General features: G+C 40.5%; 1 protein-coding gene across 1 annotated transcript; it reads right to left on the reverse strand.

Annotated features, from left to right (window-relative positions):
* Positions 1-6,070: 6,070 nt before the first annotated feature.
* Positions 6,071-13,139, reverse strand: LOC112071663 (one cut domain family member 2). Its single transcript, XM_024139092.2, has 2 exons — positions 11,817-13,139; positions 6,071-6,250 (listed from the first exon to the last, which is right to left on the reverse strand). Exons 1-2 carry the CDS (start codon positions 12,937-12,939, stop codon positions 6,147-6,149), a joined length of 1,227 nt encoding a protein of 408 aa, XP_023994860.2. The 5' UTR covers positions 12,940-13,139; the 3' UTR covers positions 6,071-6,146.
* Positions 13,140-13,417: the final 278 nt, after the last annotated feature.

Raw genomic sequence — 13,417 nt, forward strand, 5'->3', positions numbered from 1 at the left:
TAGATGGCAACCGTCTTTAGAAACGGTTTCAGGCTTCCTGCTATAAAGGAGGGGGAATGCGGAGCTGATGATATGGTCTGGCAGAGTGTCTCAGGCTCGTATGCGCGCTCCCGACAGAGTTAGCTCTCGTTCCAGTGCTTTGCTACAGACAATGGAATTCTCCGGTTGGAACATTATTGCATGATTTAATGTTAAAAACATCTAAAGATGATTCCATACATTCGTTGACACATTTCTGACGACCCTGTAACGGAACTTTTTCGAGTTTTTGTTCTGGACGTAGTGCTCATGAAGATGGATTACATGGGCTGAACACTTTAATAACTGTAGTGGCTATTGGACATAAATTATGACTTTATGGAACAAATCAGTCATTTATTTGTCGAACTGCGATTCCTGGGAGTGCATTCTGATTGAAATCATCAAAGGTAAGTGAATATTTTAATGTTATTTTCTAAACTTTGTTGACTCCAACATGCGATATTCTTTGCTGGATTGGGCTCTAAGCGCCCGTACTCAAGATATGCTTTTCCTAAAGTCTTTTGAAATCTGACACAGCGGTTGCATTAAGAGAAGATCTATCTTTAATTCTGGAATAACACTTGTATCTTTTATTCAATTTTATTATGAGTATTTCTGGATTTCTGTGGCTATCTGCAAAATCACCGGATGTTTTGGAATCAAAACATTACTGCACGTAACGCTCCAATGTAAACTGAGATTTTTGGATATAAATATGCACATTATCAAACAAAACATACATGTATTGGGTAACATGATGTCCTATGAGTGTCATCTGATGAAGATCATCAAAGGTTAGTGATGAATTTTATCTATATTTCTGCTTTTTGCTGCTCATAGCTCTCCAGCCTAGCTAGCTAGCGGGTGTCCTTAATGTACTGCAGCTGTTAGCTCTCCAGCCTAGCTAGCTAACGGGTGTCCTTAATTTGCTGCAGCTGTTAGCTCTCCAGACTAGCTAGCTAACGGGTGTCCTTAATGTGCGGCTGCTCAGAGATGATAATGTCGGATAAAGAGAGATGCGACTGACTGACAGGACACTTCCTGCTAACAAAAGACAGCACTTCCTGCTAACAACAGACAGAGATGTCATACTCTACATGTGCACTGAGAGTCAACTGACATAATTTCATAGCATTCATCCCTATCAGAGACTGCACAAAGGATAGATTGTGAGATTGTTTACACGCACGCACGCACACACACGCACACTCACGCACACCGATTGACACAGACACAGAATTTCTCCTCTCTCTCTCTCTAATCAGCAGGATAAAGGTGGGAGTCTGGCAGCCTATCTAGGAATCACAGTGTCCACATAGTGATGATGACATCACCAGCCAGCGTCCAAAGGTCTGCAACCAGACTTATTTATTAGCCCTGTGAAACAACCAATCACAGTTCCCTCTCATCAACTTTTAGTGATGTTCACTGTACTGATGAGGAAATAGTCTCAGAGGGATTTTGGTCAAATAAAATCAAATCCTGTTCCTTCCGATAACCAAGTTTATACCATTAGGTTTGGACAACCACACACACACACACACACACACACACACACACACACACACCACACCACACCCACACACACACACACACACACAACCCAGGATACGCTCAGCCCAAACGAATCCAACAAGCCCTTTTAGTTAAGTGCTTTTCTACGACAACTGATGAATCTTATTAATACTCCTTATTACAGAAAGTTAAACTGATACTGCAGATACATAGAGCACGGTATCAACCACATAGTAGTCAAACTGATACTGCAGATACATAGAGCACGGTATCAACCACATAGTAGTCAAACTGTTCAGCATCTGGTTGCTTTAATCAAACACATAGTAGTCAAACTGTTCAGCATCTTGGTTGTTTAATCAACCACATAGTAGTCAAACTGTTCTGCATCTTGGTTGCTTTAATCAACCACATAGTAGTCAAACTGTTCTGCATCTTGGTTGCTTTAATCAACCACATAGTAGTCAAACTGTTTCAACATCTTGGTTGCTTTAATCAACCACATAGTAGTCAATGTTCTGCATTGGTTGCTTTATCAACCACATAGTAGTCAAACTGTTCAACATCTTGGTTGCTTTAATCAACCACATAGTAGTCAAACTGTAGCATCTTGGTTGCTTAATCAACCACATAGTAGTCAAACTGTTCAGCATCTTGGTTGCTTTAATCAACCACATAGTAGTCAAACTGTTCAGCATCTTGGTTGCTTTAATCAACCACATAGTAGTCAAACTGTTCAGCATCTTTGGTTGCTTTAATCAACACATAGTAGTCAAACTGTTCAGCATCTTGGTTGCTTTAATCACCACATAGTAGTCAAACTGTTCTGCATCTTTGTTGCTTTAATCAACCACATAGTAGTCAAACTGTTCAGCATCTTGGTTGCTTTAATCAACACATAGTAGTCAAACTGTTCAGCATCTTGGTTGCTTTAATCAACCACATAGTAGTCAAACTGTTCTGCATCTTGGTTGCTTTAATCAACCACATAGTAGTCAAACGTTCTGCATCTTGGTTGCTTTAATCAACCACATAGTAGTCAAACTGTTCACATCTTGGTTGCTTAATCAACCACATAGATCAAAACTGTTCTGCATCTTGGTTGCTTTAATCAACCCATAGTAGTCAAACTGTTCAACATCTTGGTGCTGTTAATCAACCACATAGTAGTCAAACTGTTCAGCATCTTGGTTGCTTTAATCAACCACATATAGTCAAACTGTTCCATTGGTGCTTAATCAACACATAGTAGTCAAACTGTTCAGCATCTTGGTTGCTTTAATCAACCACATAGTAGTCAAACTGTTCAGCATCTTGGTTGCTTTAATCAACCACATAGTAGTCAAACTGTTCAGCATCTTGGTTGCTTTAATCAACCACATAGTAGTCAAACTGTTCTGCATCTTGGTTGCTTTAATCAACCACATAGTAGTCAAACTGTTCAGCATCTTGGTTGCTTTAATCAACCACATAGTAGTCAAAACTGTTCAGCATCTTGGTTGCTTTAATCAACCACATAGTAGTCAAACTGTTCTGCATCTTGGTTGCTTTAATCAACCACATAGTAGTCAAACTGTTCTGCATCTTGGTTGCTTTAATCAACCACATAGTAGTCAAACTGTTCACATCTTGGTTGCTTTAATCAACCACATAGTAGTCAAACTGTTCTGCATCTTGGTTGCTTTAATCAACCACATAAGTCAAACTGTTCTGCATCTTGGTTGCTTTAATCAACCACATAGTAGTCAAACTGTTCAGCATCTTGGTTGCTTTAATCAACCACATAGTAGTCAACTGTTCTGCATCTGGTTGCTTTAATCAACCACATAGTAGTCAAACTGTCAGCATCTTGGTTGCTTTAATCAACCACATAGTAGTCAAACTGTTCAGCATCTTGGTTGCTTTAATCAACACATAGTAGTCAAACTGTTCTGCATCTTGGTTGCTTAATCAACCACATAGTAGTCAAACTGTTCAGCATCTTGGTTGCTTTAATAAACCACATAGTAGTCAAACTGTTCTGCATCTTGGTTGCTTTAATCAACCACATAGTAGTCAAACTGTTCTGCATCTTGGTTGCTTTAATCAACCACATAGTAGTCAAACTGTTCTGCATCTTGGTTGCTTTAATCAACCACATAGTAGTCAAACTGTTCAACATCTTGGTGCTTTAAAGTAGAATATGGCCGACAAAATGTATCCTAAAACAAAATGACTAACCCAGTAAGATTCTGAAACGTTGAATAGTTTGATTACTACTAAAATTCACATATCCAAAAGCATGGTGTTGGGTCAGTGCTTTTAGTCTAGAGACAGAGAGGGGCTGCATGTGACCCAGTAAGTGAGTCTCTGTTTGGTTGAAGAAGAGGCAGGGTTAATAAACCTTGCCCTTTACACATGCAGTGTGTTGACAGCATCAAGATGAAGAGAAAAAAAAGAGGTGATACAGAGATCAACAGAGAGTCACTGTTGGATGGTTTGGCCAGTCAGACCTGGCTAGCAGACATTATCATCATGCTTTAACTAGAGAAGATAAATACTACCATACTCAGCTTTCTGTTATCTAGACTGGAAAACAGACGTAAACACACTGTGATATAGTGGGACACATGTTTCTCCGCAAAACAGATCTGTGATATAGTGGGACACATGTTTCTCAGTAAAACAGATCTGTGATATAGTGGAACACATGTTTCTCAGTAAAACAGATCTGTGATATAGTGGTGACACATGTTTCTCAGTAAAACAGATCTGTGATATAGTGGAACACATGTTTCTCAGTAAAACAGATCTGTGATATAGCGGGACACATGTCTCTCAGTAAAACAGATCTGTGATATAGTGGAACACATGTTTCTCCGCAAAACAGATCTGTGATATAGTGGACACATGTTTCTCAGTAAAAACAGATCCTTATACCGTAGTTTACAACATTGCGAATTTATCTTGACTCTCAAAGCAACGTGAACTCATCATCTCACTGGATAATGTAGGACTGTCACAAAGCCAGGTGAACTCATAATCTCACTGGATAATGTAGGACTGTCACAAAGCCAGGTGGACTCATCTCTCACTGGATAATGTAGGACTGTCACAAAGCCAGGTGAACTCATAATCTCACTGGATAATGTAGGACTGTCACAAAGCCAGGTGGACTCATCATCTCACTGGATAATGTAGGACTGTCACAAAGCCAGGTGAACTCATCATCTCACTGATAATGTAGGACTGTCACAAAGCCAGGTGAACTCATCATCTCACTGGATAATGTAGGACTGTCAATGAACACATGCACACTTCAACCTACCTCCTGACAATGAAACCAAAATGCAAAAAAATATTTATACAACCTCTCATCATTTTAAACTGGTAAATGTCTGGGCTAATAGTGTGTTTTCATCACAATGTTACTTACTATTAGCATAGGTAGGCCTACTTTAACTTTAAATGGCTTTAAACCACATATTAAAGACTATTATCCACAATTGGATTTCTCAAATCCAATATCACATTTAATCCAATACTGAATATACCCAGTCTAATATTAATCCAATCTCAATCATTAAGGTAAAAAGGATTTCCTCTAAATACACATCTACCAACTACACATCACACTAGGTATATTTTGATCTGTTGAACATTACTACATGTTATTTTTTTGTTTAGTTTTTTGACATACCATAGTTTTGGGTCCCTGCACAATGTTGTCAGTGTCTGACAGTGCATTCCATTTGACCCAATCATGGCGTGGTCTACTTGGACCTGTAAGGAGGAGGCACACAGGGAAAGGGCTTGGTGTGGTGATCTGTTCTCTAGCCGCTGTATGTTTAGCCTACTACAACATTAGGATTAATACACACTAATTTACATACTGCATTTCTTCTCCCATTTAAAATACCCTATTAGGATACCACTTCAGTGTACATGAGATAGAAACCATACGTTGTGCCTTTCGGAAATATATTCAGACCCTTTTGACTTTTTCCACATTTTGTTACTACAGCTTTATTCTAAAATGGATTAAATTCACTTTTCCCCTCATCAATCTGCAAACAACAGCCCATAACGACAAAGCAAAAATAGTTAAAAAAAAAATGTTTGCAAAATATGAAATACACATTTTATCTCTCTCACAAAGCCAGGTGAACTCATCATCTCACTGGATAATGTAGGACTGTCACAAAGCCAGGTGAACTCATCATCTCACTGGATAATGTAGGACTGTCAATGAACACATGCACACTTCAACCTACCTCCTGACAATGAAACCAAAATGCAAAAAAATATTTATACAACCTCTCATCATTTTAAACTGGTAAATGTCTGGGCTAATAGTGTGTTTTCATCACAATGTTACTTACTATTAGCATAGGTAGGCCTACTTTAACTTTAAATGGCTTTAAACCACATATTAAAGACTATTATCCACAATTGGATTTCTCAAATCCAATATCACATTTAATCCAATACTGAATATACCCAGTCTAATATTAATCCAATCTCAATCCATTAAGGTAAAAAGGATTTCCCTCTAAATACACATCTACCAACTACACATCACACTAGGTATATTTGTATCTGTTGAACATTACTACATGTTATTTTTTTGTTTAGTTTTTTGACATACCATAGTTTTGGGTCCCTGTGCACAATGTTGTCAGTGTCTGACAGTGCATTCCATTTGACCCAATCATGGCGTGGTCTCTACTGGTACCTGTAAGGGAGGAGGCACACAGGGAAAGGGCTTGGTGTGGTGATCTGTTCTCTAGCCGCTGTATGTTTAGCCTACTACAACATTAGGATTAATACACACTAATTTACATACTGCATTTCTTCTTCCCATTTAAAATACCCATTATTAGGATACCACTTCAGTGTACATGAGATAGAAACCATACGTTGTGCCTTTCGGAAATATATTCAGACCCTTTTGACTTTTTCCACATTTTGTTACGTTACAGCTTTATTCTAAAATGGATTAAATTCACTTTTCCCCCCATCAATCTGCAAACAACAGCCCATAACGACAAAGCAAAAATAGTTTTAAAAAAAAATAATAAAAAAAAAAATAATAAAAAAAAAAATAAAAATATGAAATACACATTTTACATAAGTATTCAGACCCTTTACTCAGTACTTTGTTGAAACACCTTTGGCAGCAATTACAGCCTAGATTCTTCTTGGGTATGACGCTACAAACTTGGCACACCTGTACTTGGGGAGTTTCTCCCATTCTTCTCTGCAGATCCTCTCAAGCTCTGTCAGGTTGGATGGGGAGCGTCGCTGCACAGCTATTTTCAGGTCTCTCCAGAGATGTTCAATCGGGTTCAAGTCCAGGCTCTGGCTAGGCCACTCAAGGACATTCAGAGACTTGTCCTGAAGCCACTCCTGCATTGTCTTGGCTGTGTGCTTAGGGTCCTTGTCCAGTTGGAAGGTGAGCCTTCAACCCAGTCTGAGGTCCTGAGCGCTTTGGAGCAGGTTTTCATCAAGGATCTCTCTGTACTTTGCTCCGTTCATCTTTCCCTCGATCCTGACTGGTCTCCAACATCCCCACAGCATGATACTGCTACGCTTTACCGTAGGGATGGTGCCAGGTTTCCTCCAGACGTGATGCTTGGCATTCAGGCCAAAGTGTTCAATCTTTGTTCCATCAGACCAGAGAATCTTGTTTCTCATGGTCTGAGAGTCCTTTAGGTGCCTTTTGGCAAACTCCAAATGGGCAGTCATCTGCCTTTTACTGAGGAGTGGCGTCCGTCTGGCCACTCTATCATAAAAGCCTGATTAGTGGAGTGCTGCAGAGATGGTTTGTGCTTCTGGAAGGTTCTCCCATCTCCACAGAGGAACTCTAGAGCTCTGTCAGAGTGACCATCGGGTTCTTGGTCACCTCCCTGACCAAGGCCCTTCTCCCCTGATTGGTCAGTTTGGCCGGGCGGCCAGTTCTAGGAAGAGTCTTGGTGGTTCCAAACTTCTTCCACTGTGTTCTTGGGGACCTTCAATGCTGCAGACATTTTTTGGTATTCTTCCCCAGATCTGTGCCTCGACATAATCCTGTCTCGGAGCTCTACGGACAATTCCTTCGCCCTCATGGCTTTGTTTTTGCTCTGACATGCACTGTCAACTGTGGGACCTTATATAGACAGGTGTGTGCCTTTCCAAATCATGTCCAGTCAATTGAATTTACCGCAGGTGAACTCCAATCAAGTTGTAAAAACATCTCAAAGATTATCAATGGAAACAGGATGCACTTGAGCTCAATTTCGATTCTCATAGCAAAGGATTTGAATACTTATGTAAATAAGGTATTTCTGTTTTTATTTTTAATACATTTGCAAAAATCTGTAAAAACCTGTTTTCGCTTTGTCATTATGGGGTATTGTGTTTAGATTGATGAATGAAAAAAATAACATTATCAATTTTAGAATAAGGTTGTACACTTATGCACTGCATACTTCATTCTTCAAGGTAGATTTAAAAAAAATCTTAATCAATAAAGCACATGATCATGTTGACTTTTAATTGATCAATAATTTCTGAATGAGTGCTCTCCTACAAACATCAAGGCTAACTGACAGTTAAGCCAAAACTAGAATACCACTGCCACTCTCAACGTATGCCTGAAATACCAGGAAAAAAATCACATATAAAACATTTAATTTTAAGGCTGCAATAAATAATAATCTCAGACACGTTTCAGTTCAGTTTTTCTCAAACTAAACTGTCAAACCAACAGACAGGTGCAGTCTTTGGTCTGAGGCGGTTGATGTGGGTGTTGTGAGAGAGAGAGGGCAGTAGAGATACTGTAGCTCCAGTGCTGGGAAGAAGGTAAAACCCCGCCTGCGTCATCAGCTTTACTGGAACAGCTCGGTATCGGGTTCAACAGATCAATGCGAACTGGGTCCACGCGTTTATGTTATTGTTGCCAGCATTAATGCCCTTTTAATCTTGTGGAGATTATCGCCATCGATCCACATCCATACTGCCTAACATATTTGTTTGAAAAAAATGACAATTGCACAACTGAAAGAAAGGCAGGATCGACAATAAACAACATGTCCTGTGTGTTTTCGTTAGTCATGTTTCCCCCCCACCCCCTTTTTTTTGTTTTACTGTGCCCAAGTACATCACATGAACATGATTTTCCTGCAACGTAATTTCATTTCAAATGTGATATAGAATATTTGCTTTTTCCAGTGGCCTATTTTAGTTTGGGTCTAATTTCACAGTGACGCCAGAGGAATATTGTGAAAAATACTTTCGGCCTATATGGTTTTAATTTCACAAAAGAGGTAGAGGTATTGGAGTGTATTTTTCTATGTAGGAATGATTATAGTGTTAAAGATATTTCTCCATAAATCGCCATAATTTCGACATGGTTAATTTAATTTTTTTTCCATAATTTTATTTTCGAAATAAAAGCAATATAGGCCTAGGTTTTTTTTCTTTCGATCGTCTATAGTTAAGGGTGCATTTATTATCAAATGTTGGTTTCTTATTTGTTTATAGGCCTATTAATTAGTTTATTTTGCATATAATTCCACTCGTTTGTTAATTATAAAGAGGCGTAATAACGTCTACCTGTTCAATCTCAACCGTCCAGAATTCTATCATGACGCTTGTCCTGTGTGTTTTATTTATTTTGTCAAGTTATTTCAGCTGGACTGTAAACCGCATATCAATGATGTCGGCTAGGCTAGCTGTAACCGGGAATATTGTCGGGTCCGTGGCAGGCACATGGAGATGTCAGCCAGGACCAGGACAGCCTGATTACATGCAGCAGTGTGAGTGCCGGTGGAATACGTTTGAGTTAAGTGTCACGTTTGATTTGACTACAACTAATAAAGCTGTGACAAGGCCATTTTCCCCACTGAAACCAGGCAGAGAAAGGGCACCCGTTCTATTCTCTGCCTAGAAGCTGTTGTATCAAATAATTAGTAGGCTATAGGCCTATGACCAACAGCTACTGCAACGGTGGTTATTGCCTAAAGACCTATTGAGTATTGATTGACAATTAATATACCTATAAACCTATATTTATGTAGGCCTACTTCACATAAACGGACTAATTGGAGAGAAAAACATGACGTATTTACAGATCAAATTGCATTTACAACCACATTTGTTTTTTAAACATAATCTTATGATTTATCATTTTCAATCCGTGATATTTATAGACGTAATTTTTCTATTACACCCGCTGAATCTGCAGAACGAACAGCGAACAAAAGCCTCGCGCCCTGCTCCACGTTTTGCCTAACTGGTTAACCCACGACAAGGTGACGTTTTGTGCTCGAGCTGTGGGTCACGCCGAGATTTATATCAATAATTCATTGAGCCGCGCGCTCTGCAGCTTCTGTTCTTCTTTTCAATTCCCTGGCTGCTGCCTCGCACCGAGCCGATCACATAATACCTTCCCCCAAAGCCCTGAGCTGCCTGGCCGCAGAGTTACCGCCTTCTGTAAACGAATGATGCTGCTGCGGGGAAGAAGGGAAGTCTGCAAAGCCTTTCCCTTATCATTTATGCTACCAATGGTATAGGCTATATTTGGTGATGTTTTCATGGTGTCAATTGGGTTTACAATCGCGCCATTAACTGATGTGAATATTAAAAAGGCCTTCAACGTTCGCTGCATGAAGTCATGGCATTTAACTGATTATGGAAGGAAAATATGTGACAGATTATGATGTGGAGCAACCTAATATCTTTCCATCCGTACAGTATTAGTCATTGACTTATAGCCTCGTCAAATGGCATTATTGTTCTTCTGATCACTACATGACGTTAGGCCTATTGTATCTATACATGACATCTAATGGTGTAGTTGTTTTGGTCTTACAGTGTTTTAGCAGGCTGCAATTTTGATCATACCCTTTTAGAAAATGCGCAGAATTTGAAATATTGATCCACTATTCGCAGCTGGTCTGGTCTTCCTTTCCAAACCTCCTCTCCATCAGGCAACATCCCCCTCGATTTAGTCAAAACAGTCAACTTTCCACACTATACTTACTTCAGCCTATACGCCTGTAATAGTTTACATTTAGGATAGCCCATATTGACTTTTTCATCGGTGAAAAATAAACTGCCTTTTACTAATAGGCAATATTTGTTTGCTTAAAATTACTAGTGTATTAATCTAATGTATAGTGTATTTAAACACACATTTTTTTTGACGATTGTGAGAACAGTGAAGTAAAAGAAAACGAGAACCCTCAGTAATTGTAATCCACAATCAATTCTGAAAGGGAATCAACTATAGAGAGGGTACATTTGTTCGCTTTTGACGGAACAAAAGAAAACCCGTCTCGTCGTTCTACGTGTTCTCGCTAGAGGGGGCACCAGCCTTACTATAAGGCTACCTATGCATGTATTTACCCGGTTTTCAACGCGTCCCAGGCTTTGATTGGAAAAATCTCATCACAATCAACAGCATTCTCTGTCAGTCTGTATGTCTGTCTGTCTCCTTCTCTTCCTCTCTCCTCAATGAGGGAACACGCACAGAAAAAGTCATTGCAATGTATTTGCACAATATTCCTTAGGCTGCATTAATAGCCTGCCTACTCCAGGTGTAAATATGTATATTCAATAGAAATACAATTGTATATATATATATATATATACACACACACACTATATATATATATATGTGTGTATAAAAAATTGAAAGGCCTCCCCCATAAAAACAAACGGCAAAATTGTGTATAGTTATTATATTTTGAAATTAGGTGCTGATGCTGTTTTCAATGCTGCACATTTTTTTTAAATGGGTGTCCAATCTATCTGCTTATAATAATTTAATATCAACATCAAAATAAAGCCACACATGACATTTCACCAGAAGAACTTGCTCATCTCTAAAAGAGAATTCCCCCCCAAAAATGTAGGCCTATACGCTAGAATATCAATACCATAAATAGCCTATTATTACATGGATAAATAATATCCGAGAGAAATCATTTGACCTTGTCATTGATATCGAGATTTGATTTGATTTTGATTTGATTTTTTGATCGATCGTTATTATGGATCACTAATAACAATACTACTACTGTAATTTGAAATAAATGTAATTGATCTAGTCTACTCTGCAGTGAGAGGTATAGATAGATAGATAGATAGATAGATAGATAGATAGATAGATAGATAGATAGATAGATAGATAGATAGATAGATAGATGGATACTGAACTGTGTTTTATTGCAGGGCTATAGCCTGACTACAAGCAGAGGCAGGCAGGCAGGCAGCAGCAGAGACGGGTCGGTTGTATTGAGGATACCTTGTCTTACCTGCAAGCCGTAGGGCTGACATCCTCTGAAACTCGGGTTCCTGCAGCCACTTCCACATCCTTCGAAAGGTCTCCCTTCCAGATTTAAGTTTACTCCAAGGTTTGGGGTTCCTTAAGAGGTCTGAAAGGGTGCCTTGCGAGCGACACAGCACCCTCTGAGCGAATATAGCCTGGGGGATGCTATACCGCTTCAGTTCGGCTGTGATCCTTTGTGCCACTTCTTTGGTGTTGATCTCTTCAAGCTGCCCCGAGTTGTTACCTTGTTGTCCCGAGGAGGAGGGCGGTCTGTCCCGGTTGGAAGCCAACACAGGCCCGTGGGATTGAGRGTGGCCCGGGTGCCCGGTGTGGTGCATCCCGTTCAAATGCGGCATCATACCTGCCGTGGGGCCACCGAGGCCTCGTGAGAGGTGTTGATCCCCCCTGGCCAGCATGGCAGTGTGGGCATCGAAGTTGGAGCTTAGCATCTTGTCGTGCCCATGAGTGCCATAGTTATGGAGGTTTTGCTGTGTGTTATGAAGAGAACCCAAGCCATTGCCAAGAGGGCTGCTGGCCAGGGGGGATAAACTCTGACCCATCCCGGTCATGTCCTTATGATAGTGACTGTAGAGGTTGTTCATTGCTGGTAAACCCCTCTCGTCCCGCATCAGCGTGAAACTCCCGCTTACGTTCCCAGAGAGACGCTGGTGGTGGTGGTGATGGTGATGGTGATGCGGATGGTGGAATTTGTCCGAAACGGTTGAAATGGGGGGTAAAGGTTGAAGTGGAGTTAACGTGGTGTATGTGCCGTTCATACCCATTCCCGGTGGGGATGTATCACACGGCATGCTCATAGCGTGATGGAGCGGGTGCGATAATTCTGGTCGGTAGTCTCCTGCTCCGTCCAGAATCGTTGCCATGCTGGACACCATGGCGGACCGCGACGATGCAGCAGCCAGATCCTGATGTAACCGCAGAGAAGCCCCCGCGTTCCTATTGTGATGGGGGCTGTGGCTGTTCATCAAGTCCTGGTCATGGCTCAGTCCGCCATGCAGATTGCCAATGCTGTCCATTGTCATCTCTGGGTTCATGGCGTAGGCATCCAGATCCTTGGACAGGCATCGATAGGCGTTATAGGCAGTCTTCATTCAGCCCTCATTCAGTCCATTGATCTATTTAATATTTTGTGCCGGGATGGGTTTTGCTAATTCCTTCGGTTTCTTTTCTCAAAGGCCTCTCGGTTTTTTTTTATTTTTAAATATAAATTTAAAAAAAATTACCGATCTCTATCAGACGGGCCAGTGCTGAGTCTTCCTAGATCCATGTCCGAGCCCTCTCCTCCTCCTACATATTCTGTTTAGGACACTGTAGCTGTCCAGGATGGGCTTGCTGAACGAACAGCCTAACTCGCTGGCGGGGGAGGGGATTTACAGTTACGGACGGATAATCTGACCACCGGAGTCGCTCCTTGGTTCAAACAAAGGCATGTCATTGGCTGCTTCTCCCATATTCATTTTTACGCGTAGCGCACAGTCAGATATAAAGGGTGGTAGAGATTTAAACGCGTCTCTGGCATCTGGAGTCTGTCAGAAAGTATAAATGTCTTCTCAACTTCCTCTGCTGTAA

This window comes from Salvelinus sp. IW2-2015, unplaced genomic scaffold (assembly GCF_002910315.2).
Source record: "Salvelinus sp. IW2-2015 unplaced genomic scaffold, ASM291031v2 Un_scaffold1677, whole genome shotgun sequence".
Classification (NCBI taxonomy): Eukaryota; Metazoa; Chordata; class Actinopteri; order Salmoniformes; family Salmonidae; genus Salvelinus; species Salvelinus sp. IW2-2015.